The sequence below is a fragment of the Myxocyprinus asiaticus genome, chromosome 10 (assembly GCF_019703515.2).
Source record: "Myxocyprinus asiaticus isolate MX2 ecotype Aquarium Trade chromosome 10, UBuf_Myxa_2, whole genome shotgun sequence".
Classification (NCBI taxonomy): Eukaryota; Metazoa; Chordata; class Actinopteri; order Cypriniformes; family Catostomidae; genus Myxocyprinus; species Myxocyprinus asiaticus.
This window is the reverse complement of record NC_059353.1, coordinates 34,693,126-34,710,526: the sequence shown is the minus strand read 5'-3', so window position 1 is coordinate 34,710,526 and position 17,401 is coordinate 34,693,126. Positions and strand designations below refer to the sequence as shown.

Below are 17,401 nucleotides of genomic sequence, written 5' to 3'. Positions count from 1 at the left end.
ATTGTTTGTCATAATTCCAGAAAACATCCCATAAAATGACATCACAAATATTGCCAGGACTCAACAACAAGGATGGCCAGGGGCAGGGGCAGACTGGCCATAGGGAGAACCAGGTGGGCCGGCTGCGAAACGGGCTGAATGGGCGACGATAAGTTGAAATGGGCCGCTGCATTATGCCGAACCGGCCGCAACTGGCTGAAGAGCGCTGCAAAACGGCGCCACAATATGCAGAAAAGGACATCGACAATGGAGTCAATGTGGGTCTCCCACTTCAGGTCCTGTGAGATGGTAGTGCCCAAGAACCTGAATGACTTCACTGCTGCCACAGTGCTGTTTAGAATGGTGAGCGGGGTCAATATTGGAGTGTTCCTCCTAAAGTCCACAATCATCTCCACTGTTTTGAGCATGTTGAGCTCCAGGTTGTTATGACTGCATAAGTGAGCCAGCCATTCAACCTCCCTTCTGTTTGCAGAATATTGGAGTGTTCCTCCTAAAGTCCACAATCATCTCCACTGTTTTGAGCATGTTGAGCTCCAGGTTGTTATGACTGCATAAGTGAGCCAGCCATTCAACCTCCCTTCTGTTTGCAGACTCATTGTCATCTTGGATGAAGCCGATGACAGTAGTAGTGTCATCTGCAAACTTCAGGAGCTTGACAGAGGGATCCTTGGCGGTGCAGTCATTGGTATACAGGGAGAAGAGTACTGGGGAGAGCACGCATCCCTGGGGGGCACCAGTGCTGATCATACATGTGCTGGAAGTGAATTTCCCCAGTCTCACTAGCTGCTGCCACTGACAGATAGACGTGGAAACAGAGAGCTGGGTTAATTTATTCCATAGGAGAGCTGGGATGATGGTGTTGAAAGCCGAACTGAAGTCCACAAAAAGGATCCTTGCATATGTCCCTGGTCTGTCCAGATGTTGCAGGATATGATGCAATCCCATGTTGACTGCATCATCCACAGACCTGTTTGCTCTGAAAGCAAATTGAAAGGGATCTAGAAAGGGTCCAGTGATGTCCTTCAGGTAGGCCAACACCAGTCTCTCAAATGACTTAATGACCACAGAGGTCAGAGCGACGGGTCTGTAGTCATTAAGTCCTTTGATCTTGGATTTCTTTTGGACAGTGATGATAGTGGAGCATTTAAAGCAGCAGGGAACTTAACACTGCTCCAGTGATCTGTTGAAGATCTGTGTGAAGATGGGGGCCAGCTGGTCAGCACAGGATTTTAGACAAGTGGGTGAAACACCATCTGGGCCCTGTGCTTTCCTTGTCTTTTGTTTCCGGAAGACCTGGCAATAATAAAGAAAAGCAGCCAATAAGTGCCCAACATAGATGGGAACTCCTTCAATACTGTTTAAAAAGCATCCCAGGGTGATACCTCAAGAAGTTGGTTGAGAAAATGTCAAGAGTACATGTCTGCAAATTCTAGGCAAAGGGTGACTACTTTGAAGATGCTAAAATATAACACAGATTTGATTTATTTTGGATTTGGTTTAGTCACAACATAATTCCCATATTTCCATTTCTATTATTCCATAGTTTTGATGACTTTACTATTATTCTAAAATGTAAAAAAAAAAAAAGATATATATATATATATATATATATATATATATATATATATATATATATATATATATATATATATATATATATATATATATAATGAAGAATGAGTAAGTGTTTCAAAACTTTTGACCGGTAATGTATGTCATAAATTTTTGTCTTGTGTCACACGCCGATCTGCTTTACTTCAAAGGAAGATTTTTGGTTTAAAAAGTAACAATGTAGTTTGGATGGCACCAAATGACAAAAATGTTTAAAAAAACACCTGAAATATGAAATATGCAGCATCTGATTGCTGAAAGCACTTGAATTTGGCCAAAAGAGCGCAAGGACACCAACGCCCGGTATCAACTTTCGACGTAATACACAATACATTATAAAAATCAAAGATTTTCTTTTTTTGTTTTCCTGCTATTTTCTTTTCTTTGCAGCAAAAGAGAAAAGGAAAAATGACTTTCAATTTTGGAATATCGAAAGATAATCAAAAAACATTTGTTTTCATTTATTATTTTCTCTTTCTGAAATGAAAATTTAATTACCAGAAGCTTCCTGGACCATTTTTTATTTAAAAAAAAAATATAAAAATTTTTGTGTGTGTGTGTAAGGAAAGTGTAATGTTAGATAAAAAAAATATAAATATATTTCTGTTCTGATTGGCAATATGTTGCTAAAAATTTATATTTTTTGTGTTTGGGCCAGTGGAAATGTTGGCAGGGCCAGTACATTCTGAACCACTCATCAGCAGGAAACATTTTTTTTTTGTTGAGCCCTGATTGCACTAAACAGCCCAGATGATTCTAAATTATGTCAAGGCAAAGGGTGACCAGTGTTATTTTTAGGGCCACTGAGAGGCACTGACAGACTGTTGATGTGTGTTTCCACAGCTGAGGCAGCCCCCAGTAAAACGCTTACGTCTGAGGGGGGACTGGTCGGACACAGGACCTCGTGCTCGACCCGAGAGCGAGAGGGAACGTGACGGTAAGATGAGAACACACACTCAAGCCCTATCTATGACAAATGTTTTCACATAGCAGCACAAATAGGTGGAACACAAACATAGGCAAATTAACACAGAATGCACCTCTTGTTGACTGACTTCTGATTAATAAAAACTTGCTTTGTAGTAAAATTATGAAAACAAATCCTTTTTTAGTTAAGTTTTTTTTTAATACATTGTTTTGGACCAATCAGTTTGCGCCATTCAGAGTTTCATGCCTGAATCTTAGTTGTCCACACTGGCATTCTCCTCCATTTTTTACTAAACAGAGGCCCTTAGCATCAGCATCCAGTGTCTCTCAGTAAGTCTTTAATCACTCACAGTACTTCTGACTATGAATATCAACAAGACTCAGTCTGTCTAAGGGGAGCTTGTTAGCTTTTCACAGGAGTATAGTCCAAAGATTTCATTCCAGTGTATTGCCGCTCTTGAAGTGAGCAGCAAGCTTCAAGTGCTTTTTATTTCTGTGAGTGAGATCATTTGAGGTTCTAATCTTATGTGATAATGATTATGAAGAAATGGTTTGTTGTCTTTGCAGGAGAGCAGAGTCCAAACGTGTCGCTCATGCAGAGGATGTCAGACATGCTGTCACGCTGGTTCGAGGAGGCCAGCGAAGCACAGAGCAGCAGAGCTCGCCCACAAACTCGACCCAGAGGTACTGTGTAACTCAGATCCATGTTAAATGCCATTTCACACGACTCACTTCAATATTGCCCACTGCATTGAATATATAGATAAAGTGACAACTAATGCGTCAATGTATTGCACTGTTCAAAAGTGCAAACAATTTCAACCTTGATCCTGTTTGCCGCTGACCTTTCAAAGTGCAGCCAATATTTACTGGACAATTCACATGACGTATACAGTGTGACAGGTCCAACTTTGTACATGGGGCAAATAATATGTGAAATCAAAAGAAATATTTTAAAACACTTAAGCTTTATAAATAGATCTTGAATGCCTCATAATTTTGATTTATATTCTATAAATTCTTCCTGAGACAATAATGTTTTGTGAATGTATGTTCAGCAAGTCCTTCTTGTTTTTGGTTCATGTGCAGGTCAAAGCGATGCATGACGCTTCCGTTTAGCAGTGCATAGAACCCCTAAAGCAAGTCGTTGTGTGTAATTTTTCACACTGTTAAAGTACTTTCTCCTATACCAGCTTAAAGGGATAGTTCACCCTAAAGTGAAACTTTTCAAATCATTTACTCACCCTCATGCCATCCCAGATGTGTATGACTTTCTGTCTTCTGCAGAACACAAACAAAGATTTTTAGAAGAGTATTTCAGCTCTGTAGGTCCATACAATGCAAGTGAATGGTGACCAGACCTTTGAAGCTCCAAACGTCTCACAAAGGCCACATAAAAGTAATCCTTAAGACTCTAGTGGTTAAATCCATATCTTTAGAAGCGATATGATATATTCTGGTGAGAAACAGATCAGTATTTAGTCCTTTTTTACTATAAATCTCCACTTTCGCATTCTTTCACATTTTTAAAGAATGTGATTTTTGAAGTTTCAAAGGTCTGGTCACCATTCACTTGCATTGTAAGGACCAACAGAGCTGAGATATGTAAAAACAACTAAAGACCATTCATAGGTTGATTTCCTCAAATGTAAGCACTGTGGCTCTATGGCACTATCAAAACTTTGCTCTGTTTGTCTGAATGGTTCAACTTGGCAACATTGGCTCAACAGACAGAAGGGGGGACTTTTTGGGAAACCTGGTTAGAAACAGCCTATAAAATACAACTTGAAGCTTCGGGTCTGATGATTTGTCTCCAGGTACAGCGGTTCGACCTGAAGGACCTTTTGTGACCCCAGAGACACGAATTCAGGCTCAGGAGCCCACTGAGGGGTCAGCTGAAGGAACGATGGAAGTGGCGACACCCGCAGCTGATCCTCCCTCTGCTCCTGCTGCATCTGCAGAGCCTCTCCCCAAATCTATTTCCTCCTCCTCTTCCTCCACTGTGACAGCTCCCCCCCCCTCCAGCTCCTCCTCCATGGGGAGTGCTGCTTCCTCCTCTCTCCTCTCCTCCCCGGAAATAGAGCAGAAGAGCCAGGATGAGGTTACACCCACTCCATCAGCCACAGCAACTCCTTCAGCCACACCCACTCCACCAAGAGAGGCAGCTTTATCTGGTAAGGATGACACAATTATTTTTCAGGTTGTATTAATGTATGATGAGACAATGACAAAGCTTACATGCCAATAATTTTCAGATTAAGGTCTGTCCGTTACATATAAACTAAAACATGCACATTCTTTTCTCATCTGGAAATACCTATAATGCTTTCTTTTACCATTTATTTCATTTCATCTTTAGTTTATTTTATGCACAGAAATTTAATTAACTCTGTAATGTCCTTGACAAAAGCACACAATATTGCAATGAAATGCAAAATGAGGGCAATGAGGTGAAATTAGTTGCTTTCACCTGCCTATATATTGATTTATGGTAATTTCTTTCACCCCAAAAATGTCCTTTTTCTATAGCTTGAGTTTTCACAACTGATTGCATTACGTCGTACCCAGAATTACTTTTGTATGGATATTTGCAGATATACTGTAGAAATGAATATCCTGTTACAGTATATCAGCTGATATTCTGAATAAACTGTTTACATGATCAAAAATTCAGATTAATGCAGGCATATGCCAGCTGTCTTTTTCGGATTTCTAGAAACCAGAATATTGATTTTGAGGCAGTATTGGTTGTTATGGCCATCAGTTTTCATAAAGCATACACAATCAGAATATCACCATATTTTCATATTAATCTGAATTTTCTTGTACATGTAAATGCAGTCTTGTACTTTTGCTCCATAAAGACTATGTGCACATTATGAATGTTCTAAATAAATCATATCCTTCAGTTCATATAATGGGCCTTTTTATCATACCCCCATAAAACTTTCAGTCTGTGTCCTTCCTTTTGTTAGCGCTGTTTTACTGTGTCCTAGTGCGCTAGTGTCCTTCATGGTGTCATTGCAGGCATGCATTTCTGTTTGTTTCAGCCTTTGCCCATAGAACATTTGTGAACCTGCAAGTTTAAAGCACTTGGGTTACGAGATGTGAAACTGTTTTTTTTTGTTGTTTTTTTTTGTTTTTTTTTGCAGAGGGCAGAGGTGGGTAGAGTACCCAAAATCTTTACTCAAGTAAAAGTACAATTACTTAAAAATAAAAAATAAATATATTACTCAATTAGAAGTAAAAGTAGTAATGTAAATAACTACTTGATTAAAAGTAAGAAATTATCCAATTAAAAGAATACTCAAGTATTTACAAGTTACATCCACATAAAACATAATGGACAATTACGTCCCAATATTCCATTACACGATACATATTTAACATGTATTACAGAATAATAATAATTATACTATTAATAATAATAATAATAATAATAATTATTATTATTATTATTATTATTGTTGTTAATAGAAATTGTCATCATACACCCTCATGTTGTTTCAGACCATATTCTCGGACAGAATGTTAGCCTTATAGTCACCATTTACTGTCACCATGTTTTTTCCTCCATATTTTTAAAGGGAATGGTGACTGAGACTGTCAGTCTCTAACATTGTCTAATGTCTTTTTTGGGGTCCACAAAATACACAGTCACACAGGTTTGGAACAACATCAGGGCGGGAAATTATGACAAAACATTCATTTATGGTTGAACTATAACTTTAAGGATGCGTGTCAGATTTGGACAAATCTATCAATTAGAAGAGAAGTTTGGAAACCAGTTTCTAGTAATTATTATGGTGAAATATGTGAACAATGTCCCACAGACCCAGTTATATGTAATGCTGAATAAAACGAAACAAGACCATGCTTTATTAACGGCTACTGACACTATTTCTAAAGTCCTGTTGCTTTTTAAAGTCCTGTATGGATTCTTAGATCAGTGCAGTTTGAAGTATTTTCAGTGTCGAAGGAATTTAGATCATTTGATCTGTACACTAAGGGTAAACCGTACCTTATCTCTGTGTTTGAAAGCATATTAGACTTATTTAAGTTCAGAGCTTGTTTTCTGTTGTCCATAAGAAAAACATGCCGCATCTGTCAAACTAAGAAATGCTGTGCAGGTGCAGACATACTGTCAGCTCGTGCTCCAGAAGTCAAACACATGATCCGCAAAGCATAAGACATTTACATTTAATGCTGATGTTTACATGGATTTAGGAACTGATATATTGCAACACTGATATAATAATGTATAAGGTCATAAGAACCCATAGTTACAGAATCACCCTGAAAATGACAATGACACAGACTATAGTCTTTAATTTGCGTTTTTATCCATCAATCCTCCGTATCTATAATTTACATCTGTTCTGTCCCCTGTCCCATCAATTCCAACCCCCTTCATCCTGTTCTTCCTTTATCTCTCTTTCTCTAACCCCACCCTGTCAGAATATAATCCTCGCAGGCTGCCGGTAAGTTTAGTGTGTAGACGTTTGCAGAGACTGCTTCTCTTGTCCAACCCCCCGGGACAGGGCCGACGCACAATCCCCTCTGTATCCGTGACCTCCGGCCCAGAGAGTTTAGCCTCAATACAGGCTACTACTGCTGACACTGGTCCCCCTGCAGGTTACTATCCCCACCCAGCCTGTATCCCTGCTCTCCTTTAACCTTCTGACCCCTATGGTTGCCTGATGTTGTTTCATGGCTGTCTTGGTTTGCTGTTGCTCCTCTGGCTGTGCCGTGTGTTCCTCTTCCCCTCTGGTGTACAGATGCGTACACATCTAACCACTAGTCATTCAAACTCATATGTACACCCTGAACCATTCACCAACAGCAGAGCTCTGTTACAAAACATAGTGAACTACCCACCCAGGCAACATTTTTAGGCATCATAGGCGTACACCCGATCCGATGCAATTGCTTTTCCAAACTGCCTTGTAAAGTACTTCGTTTTTTCAGAATTCTAAGGCAACGTCACACATATCTAGGGCCTTAACCATCATTGACATTGATTTTCAAAACAATAGTAAATTGATGTGTTTTTCATTCATTCATTCATTCATTCATTCAATGGTGAACTTTTTCATCCAAGATGGTGAATGTCAAGAAAAAAATATTTTATATAGAGCATCAATACATTTTATTCAGTGCTGAAATATATAAATTAGAGCTGTGAATCGATTAATTTTTTTAAAACTAATTAATTGCACAGTTTTCTGTGATTAATTGCGATTAATCATGGTACATGGTACATTAAAACAAGCATAAATATGAAATCATTCAATACTGTTTAAAAAGCATCCCAGGATGCACCTGAATTTGATTGAGAAAATGAAGAGTGTGCAGAGCTGGAATAGATAAAAGGCTGAAGAAGTTCAAATACAAGATGTTTCTGATTTCATTTGTTTTGGTCACTGCATAATTTCCATACTTTTGTGTTACTACTTAGTTTTGTCGACTGTATACTCTAAATTATAAAATGTGCAGTAACAAATAATAAAGAATAGGCAAGTGTGATCAAACTTTTCTAAAGAGTTCTGATCTTACACTGAGGGGCCGTTCACATTGAGCAAGTTTTTGTGTCCTTCCGCGCTGTTTTATAATTGATTTAAATGTAAATGTGTGCTAGATGGACATCTTTGATGGCTTGTTCACGTTTTTAGATGCCATGTCAAGTTAAAAAGAACCTAAACTGTTAAATGTACGTCTCGAGTCGAGACACCTACGTTTTGCTCTTTTGTGGCGCTGCGTGTAATTTTAGTGCAACAACAATGTATTCCAGCATGTGCACCTAACGTGTTTTCAAACATTGCACTGAAATTTCAAACAAATATTTGGAATATTAGCTAACATATAAAACTATTCAATTACACAAACACAGTCAACGCAAGTCGCGCCAGCTTCTAGCAAAATTAAAACGAATTAAAGCAAATTCAGAGCTGAATACTGAAGCTGTTTACTTGCAAAACAAATTCTGAATAATTAGCCTATATAAACATTATGTACAGCTTTGTTCAGCAATGTCACATATAGCCTACAATCAAATCATAATTTGCAGCACAAACACGGACAATTTGTTTTTGATAGGATGAAAAATAAAATGTTTGCCCAAAAATTAATGCTTCAGTGATACCAAACACGGCACAAACCAGAAGTGAGCACAAATGATAGAGACAGGTGAGAGAGATTGACATGGGGTTTAGCCTGTGCGATTTCACAGCTCCCAAAACTATCTTGTTAAAAACAAAGAAAGGAATATGTTATGATGTTTCTTTTAACGGCGCAAACGAGCACAAACGAACGACACCGGTTTGGTGCGATTTGGATGACATAGGGTGGAGAGTGACATCACTGCTACCAAATTCAAATTCTTATTTCTAAGGAATTCAGGGAAATAGGTACAGTGTTTCTTTTAACGGCACAAATCGAGCACAAAGAAACGACACCGGTTTGGAGCGATATGGACCACATGGGGTGGAGTGACGTCACTGCTCCCGAAAAGTGTCTTGCTACATCTAAGGGAGGGAAATAGTTACAGTGTTTCTTTTAATGGTACAAATCGAGCACAAACGAACGGCACTGGTTTGGAGTGATTTGGAACACGTGGTGGAAAGTGACATCACACAGCCAAAAAAGATCATGTCTAATATCTCAAACATCGAACCAGCACAAACGTTCATTTTTGCAGCACAAATCAGCACAAATGCAGCACAAACAAATGGTATAGATTTGGTAATGATTTAATTATATGGGGTGCCAACTTCACAGAGGTCAATTACGTAGCGCTAAACAAAAGTACTGCATCTCAGATCAATGGAGTTCCATTTCGATGCTTAAAGGAATAGTTCACCCAAAAATGAAAATTATTTTATAATTTACTCACTCTCATGCCATCCCAGATGTGTATGACTTTCTTTCTTCTGCTGAACACAAACAAAGATTTTTAGAAAAATATCTCTGTAGGTCCTCACAATGCAAGTGAATTGTTACCAACATTTTGAAGCTTCAAAAGGACATAAATAAAAAGCAGCATAAATGTAATCCATAAGACTCTATAAATATATATCTTCAGATATATATTTATATATAGGCGTGGTTGAGGAACAGATCAACTTTTAAGTCCTTTTTTGATGATTATTCTCCACTTTCACATTCTTTTTATTGTTGGTGATTTGCATTATTTGTGCATATTGCCACCTACTGGGCAGGGAGGAGAATTTATGGTAAAAATGGACTTAAATATTTATCTGATTCTCACCCACACCTATCATATCACTTCTGAAGATATACACTCACCGGCCACTTTATTAGGTACACCTGTACATCTGTTTATTCATGTGATTATCTAATCAGCCAATCGTGTGGCAGCAGTGGAATGTATAAAATCATTCAGATAGGGGTCAGGAGCTTCAGTTAATGTTCACATCAACCTCCAGAATGGGGAAAATATGTGATCTCAGTGATTTAGACCATTGCATGATTGTTGGTGCCAGACGGGCTGGTTTGAGTATTTCTGTAACTGCTGATCTCCTGGGTTTTTTTATGCACAACAGTCACTAGAGTGTAAAGAAAATGGTGCGAAAAACAAAAAAACATCCAGCTAGCGACAGTTCTGTGGGAGAAAATAGCTTGTTAATGACAGAGGTCAAAGGAGAATGGCCAGACTGGTCCAGGCTGACAGGAAGGTGACAGTAACCCAAATAACCACACGTTACAACAGTTCTATGCAGAAAACCATTTCTGAACATACAGCACGTCGAACACTGAGGCGGATGGGCTACAGCAGCAGAAGACCCTTCCGGGTACCACTACTGTTAGCTTAGAACAGGAAACTGAGGCTGCAATGGGCACAGGCTCACCAAAACTGTACAGTAGACGATCGGAAAAACATCGCCTGGTCTGACAAATCTAGATTTCTGCTGAGGTACACAAATGGTAGGCCCACTGCAGCCTCAGTTTTCTGTTCTTGGCTGACAAAAGTGAAACCCAACGTGGTCTTCTGCTGTTGTAGCCCATCCGCCTCAAGGTTCGACTTGTTGTGCATTCTGCTCGCTACAATTGTGCAGAGGGGATATATGAGTTACCGTAGCCTTTCTGTCAGCTCGAAACATTCTGCCCATTTTCCATTGACCTCTCATCAACAAGGCGTTGTTTTTTGTTTTTCGCATCATTCTTTATACACTCTAGAGACTGTTGTGGGTGAAAATCCCAGGAGATCAGCAGTTGCAAAAATACTCAAACCCGTCTGGCACCAACAATCATGCCATGGTCTAAATCACTGAGATCACTTTTTTTCACCATTCTGATGGTTGATGTGAACATTAACTGAAGTTCCTGGCCCATATCTGCATGATTTTATGCACTGCTTCCACACAACTGGCTGATTAGATAATCGTGTGAATATGTAGATGTACAGGTGTGCCTAATAAAGTGGCTGGTGAGTCTAGATTTAACCACTGGAGCCTTATGGATTACTTTTATGCTGCGTTTATGTGCATTTTGGAGCTTCAAAATTTTGGTACCCATTCACTTGCATTTTTGAGGACCTACAGAGCCAAAATATTCTTCTAAACATCTTTGTTTTTGTTCAGCAGAAGAAAGTCATACACATCTGGGATGGCATGAGGGTGAGTAAATGATAAGAGAATTTTCATTTTTGCGTGAACTATCCATTTAAGGCCCTGTCCCTTTAGGCTTTGTGTTCCTCCTCCCCTCCGAATCTTTAGTTCAGTGATGCAATGCCTCATAGACTGTCGGGTATTAGCCCGCTGTGAAGTCCGCACCATTTCTTGGCAAAAGGGTACATAGAAAGCACATAGCGACAGCAAAGGGGATGCTCGTGAGAACCTTTCTGAATCATAAAATGACAATTGGGACAAATGGACAAATGTGAGTCCAAATTAAGTGCACCATTGGGGCAAGGCCTTAGAAGGAAGCTGCCTATAGAGACAGTTAACAGTGAGGCAGCTTTCTAGATTTTGAAACAGAGCTCGGTTGTCAAACATGCATATACTGCCATCTGTTGATCAATTCACCTGGAATGCAACCACACAATTGCTGTTACTGACTTTCATATATTGACCGTTTTTGTCTTATAGTTTTTGCACTATTGACCTTCAATATTGATACACATTTATCTTATTTGTCTCAAATCTTCTCTTGTTCCAATTTTGCAATATTCCATGAAATATTTCTAAATACTCTCTGTGGTGTGTGATGCTGCATTCACATATTGTAAACAAACATGAAGTAGTTGGAGGCACACTGAACAACTATGAAGCTTAGGCACTTCACAAAACTTCATTATGATATTTGAGTTTTAATATATTACCATTCATCTTGTTCATATTGTTTTATACAGTAAGAATTGAAGAGAAAAGCAAATAGTGTTTCCCATTAGTAATGCAAACAACCATACACATCAGTGGACGTTGTTTCTGAGAATGTCTGTGAATCCTGTTTCAGATGAAAGGTTGTCTGCAGCTTTGAGTCAAACAGCTTCAGTTTAATTATTTGACAGTATGCTGTCACAGTTTAGTAAGGCTGGCATCTCTAGAATTTCTCCTACCATTAGCCCCCTCAACTCCTGATCATTGTGACTTCACAATTAAAGTGACTGGTTATTCTGCTTGAGAGTGAATACTCCATTTAAGAAGCCTTTGCATCAGTTTGTAAATTGTGCCCTTTTATTTGCTTACCTCCCAGATGTCATTTCACAGATTTTGAGGAACAGCCTACTCAACCTGTAACCCTTTGCTTTGTGTCTTTTTAAGAAATAAGCCTCTTTGACTCATCTTTACAGAATTTGTGGCCTTGAGTTTGCAGTGGGAAGGTCTTGTACCCTGCCTGCACTGTAGTGTGTTTCCTGTAATCCTGGCTCTGTTGTTTACTTTTTGTTCAGTACTTCTTGTTTTTGTTTCAGATTCTCCCTCTTCTGTGGTAAACAAACAGCTCGGATCCATGACTCTGGATGAGGAGCAGGGTGTGTCGTCTCCTTTCCTCTTTTTCCTCCACTTTTCCTCTTTTTCTTTCATCTCCTTGAGTCTGTGCTCTGTGCATCCATGTTTGGAACGGCTCGTGTTCTCAGTCCTCTTAGGATGACTTGCAGATGTGCCTCTCATTTCAGAGAGAATCTTTAGAAAAATAGAGGCTTTTGGCTTTCTTTGAAGTGTCATCGGACACTTGCCACTTTTTCTTCTCCTTTGAGGATGAGTTCAGCTTATTTTTAAGAATTTCAATAACACATTGGCCTAATCCTGTACACAGGGTTACATGACCATATGATCTTTTGTTCTCATTTTTGTTTCCACCCTCCACTTAATTAATTCACTGACGATTAATTAATTTAATGACCGATGTCTGTTTTGTAGCATAAGAATGCTTAAGGGGGTCATATCATGAGAAATTGGCTTATTCCGTGATTCCAGAGGAAGTAGGATAGATACTATTATTTCTAGACACCAGGGTAGGGTTGCACCAGCTGTGCTTAAGGTTGCACGTAAGTTGGGATGTAAAGTTCACACTAAGGGCTTAGTAACTACTAGTTAGTTTGTAACTAAGTCGGTGCTTAATTTGGTTGCACCACCTGTTCTTAAGGCAAGACTTAACTAGTAGGTCGTAAGCTCTCTGTAAAGTAATGCGTAGTCGCATAATATGACGGTTACATGTATTGATCCAGAAGTGTACACAGAAGTGTTAAAAAGCTGTGCATTTCAGTTTGATCTTGTTACAGTTGATTTTCAAACCAATTACTGTTTGCTCGCGTAATTGTCAGCTGTAATAATTTATATCCCCATCAAAATATGATACGTAATAAAAGTAGATTTAATAAATAGTATATTTGCCCTGTGTAAATAACAATATATAGGAACTGTATCAAAAATAAATAAGGGGTGATAAATACTAATACAGCAGGCTGAAAAAATAGACATTTATTCATTTTAATATCCTATACATATTTTGAATGTGTTGAAACGACACCGGGTGACGCACCCTGACAACTGTACCGTTAGAACTGTTCCATGCTGAAGAGCCGCTTAAAAGTAAGTTTTCTCTCATAAATGTAAATGTCAACATCATACTGTATGTTGAAATTATTTATGCCTGTCACGCAAAACATGAGCTCATTGATGTCATAAGATATCAGTCTGCTTTTATATTCCAACCGTTACTTCTGGACAGAGTCTTACATAAATATTTAGTTTATACATAGGGTTACATCCTACCTAATTTAATGGTGCAATGCTCAAATATTTAGTATTGTGTAAATTGTGAATTAGTGCCCATTTACACCACAACTAATCTAAGTTGTAACTTAAGTATAGCTGGTGCAACCAGCCCCAGAAGACTAACTTGTGCTGTTCCTGGCCATGTGTAGCACATACAACTTTACATGTCCTTCAGAATGTTCCCAGTGTTAGGACAGAGTGGCTGAAGTGATCACATCAGTCTGACCTTAACAGTTTGTGCAACACATTTCATGTTTTGTGAACCTGTCACAATGTTATGCAGGCACAAACTATATTTGACCCCACAACAAACCTGCAGGTTGTGTATAAGTGCAACATAATGCTGTTTCTCATTTCACATGAGAAATGGTGTTTATGTAGACACATTAAAGGCTCAGTAGCAAAAATTGCCTATTAAATTTTAAGCGTCAGAGAGATGGTGAAAAATGGTCATGAAAAAATAAATTAAGAGTGTTTTTGGCACAACAAAGTGGACTTCAGAGAAAGAGAAAAAAAGTTTGATAAGACCCTTTGACATGATCTTGCTACTCTGTGACATCTAATGACTCCTGAGAACCAAGGAAAAAATTTTTATTATTTTTTAAATATTTAAGACCTCTTTATTGCATGTGCATTGACATTGGTTGTCCATATACTGCTGTCTGCACATTTTACCCTTCAGAAGATGTTCAAAGAAAGCTTGAACTCTTTAAGTGAATTCCCTTTTTTACTTGCATTGTGTGAAATCCCTTTGCTTTGATTTTCCTGCTTGTTGTTGTTAATCTTTGCCCTGCTGTGATCAATTTGTTTGGTGCATGAGGTCCATGTGCGCAAGACCATTTGCCACACATTTTGTTTGTATACTAGTTTTACACTTTGCCATGATAACGTGTATTTGTTTACCCATTCACACTAGAAAAGTAGAGCGTGACCTCATTCATTTTTTTTTTAGAGGTGCCAAGTTCAGAATTTGGCAAGATCTACTATAATTTAGCATTCATAATTTCATGTTTTTTCATGCTTGACAAAATTCATCAAGCAGAACATAAAGTATCCTCTCCATCACATAAACTGTTTAATTTTTTTTGTGCTATTTATAGAAAAGTCATATTGTTGACTCTTGTTGATTGCTAATGATAGGAGGCCAAAACCTTAATAACAGGAAGAGCAGAAACCATTTTGATTCAAAGTGTTCCATTCTCCTGTCACAAGTTCAGAATATTCCAGCATATATACACTCTTAGAAGAAAAGGTTCCATATAGAACAATAAAGGGTTCTATCGCTCATTTCATATTTGGAACCCCTAAAAGGTTCTATATAGAACCCTTTTTAAGGGTTCTTTGAGACAGGTTTATAGAATTTTTTTTTTTTAATTTTTTTTTAATTTATTTTTTCTTTTATTACCAGAAGAATGTTTAATGGATATGCAAATTGAATAGTTCATATACTATATCATTAAGAAAGTGAAATAACAATATTAAGTATTATAAAGCATTTTTAATCATTTGTATTTACAACAACACAAGCAATAATTTACACAATTCATAATGCAATAGTTATGAGAATTTACATCATAAATCCACAGGTTTGGAATAAGCTCAAATTTAATTAGTAGTATTATTTATATAAAAATCATGAACATTAAATCATTTAACATGAACTATGAGTTAACATTATAACCATAATTAAGATTAATAAACAAGTAAAAACTAAGTAACAAAAAATAATAAAAAAAAGCTCTTAAACAATTTTAGCACTGGGGCAGATACAGAATAATTTTGTTGCCACTGGTCTGACAAACTGAATAAGGTCTTTTGGATACAACAAATTAAACAAAACTTCACTTCATCTCCATGTCATCAGTCTGATGCCGACTCTTTGCACTGAGGGATCTGGACACCATATGAAAGATCAGGTTAATGATGGATGTGCTGATCCCTGTAAGCAGGGCCATTTCTGACCATTTTGGCACCCTAGGCGAGATTGCCAATTATCTCATCCTGTCGGTCCGTGGTCCGGTCTGCATTGGCAAACTAGTAATACTGCACTCCAGAGCCACTGCAAACAAAAATTAATGATTATTTAGTATCATAAAAACCTTGATGCAATGCAAAATAATGAGAAATAATAGAATATGTAACTTTTATGACATTATGTCATTGTTTTGAAGTCAAATGTCCCCTTTGACTTCCACTTCTCATGATGTTGATGTCCAGAACTTCAGAAGTGCTCTGAGTTAGGTGAAGGCCTTTGCTAAAACTCACGTTAAGTTAATATGGCACCTTCAATAAATAATAATAAAAAAATGCATAATTATCATATTTTTGCACAGCAAAACTACAAACAACAAATACTCACAAGTTGAGAAGTTGAAACATTTCCATCACTTCCTCTCTTTGACTTATTCACACTCTTGAAAAGAGCTTGATTTATATCTTTATATCAGTGCAGTTGGCTTAATTCAATACTGTTATGTGCTCCTGGAAACTTGTTTAAAAGAAAATTTAATTATAACAACCTCATATCAGGATTACAATCCAGAACAGAGATTTTAGTGATTCAAGTTGGAAAATACTAACCACAGACTGCCGTAGAGTATCGCAGACCTGGACGAAACAGTTTTATCAACACTTATTCTTTGTACTTGCTGAAATAAACATGTAAGTCATAAATGACAAGGAGCAAAAAATAACATATAATTAATGAATATTTCTTACTTTCCAGGGTAACATTGCTCTCAAGCTTTCAAATCAACCGACTTTCCGTGACCATTAAAATTTGAAATAGGATGCTCGCACGCTTTGATCACTTGCGGGAGTTGCGCGTCTGCGAGCGTGCGGTTTAAATGCTTGTTTACGCTATGTAGATAGGAGGGGGAAAACAGTGCTACACGCTCAAGCAGTTTGCTGTTTATGTTAAAACATTTAGCTTATTTTGTTGAATAATGAGTCAAGAATAGACAATATCATAGACTGTATATTAATGCTAAGAGAAACCTGTCATCTGAAAAAGAAAGGACATTGGATCTGATCATCTGTCATTTATCTTTTTCTAATCAAACCCAAAGCTGTAGAAGTACATTGTAAAAGTTTTATTTTTCTGCAGTATGAAATGCAAATGCAAAAGTAATGTAGTGTAGTGTTCAAAACTATTTATAAACAAAACTTTCAATAATGTAATATATGCATACACATACATACATTAAGCAATTGTCAACCCAAAGAACCCTTTTGTGCAAAAATATAAATCTTTGTAACTAGAACTTTTTGCCACAAAGGGTTCTTGGAGTTGAGTAAAGAACCCTTGGGTTCTATATAGAACCCCAAAGAACCTTTTTTTCTAAGAGTGTTCTAAATATAAATGTGTGTGTGTGTGTGTGTGTGTGTGTGTGTGTGTGTGTGTATATATATGTGTGTGTACAGTGCATTCAGAAAGTATTCAGACCCCTTAATTTTTTTTTTATCACATTTTGATATGTTGCAGCCTTTGCTAAAATGCTTCAAATTATTATTTTTGTCACATCAATCTACATTTCATACCCCATAATGACAAAGAAAAAAACAGATTTTTGATAACTTTGCATATTTATTAAAAATAAAAAACTGAAATATCACATTGACATAAG

At 37.6% G+C, this 17,401-nt stretch overlaps 1 protein-coding gene across 8 annotated transcripts in view; it reads left to right on the top strand.

The window, feature by feature from the left end:
- Positions 1-17,401, top strand: part of LOC127446730 (DDB1- and CUL4-associated factor 6-like) — a 72,148-nt gene that overhangs the window by 38,374 nt on the left and 16,373 nt on the right. For 5 of the 8 annotated variants that reach the window (XM_051707866.1, XM_051707868.1, XM_051707872.1 and 2 more), the window contains exons 8-12: positions 2,455-2,548; positions 3,106-3,222; positions 4,356-4,712; positions 6,997-7,173; positions 12,470-12,529. In XM_051707866.1, the coding sequence (XP_051563826.1) occupies positions 2,455-2,548; positions 3,106-3,222; positions 4,356-4,712; positions 6,997-7,173; positions 12,470-12,529 (805 nt within the window). The remainder of the gene's footprint in view (positions 1-2,454; positions 2,549-3,105; positions 3,223-4,355; positions 4,713-6,996; positions 7,174-12,469; positions 12,530-17,401) is intronic. The other 3 variants (XM_051707871.1, XM_051707873.1, XM_051707874.1) reach the window with 3 other exon arrangements.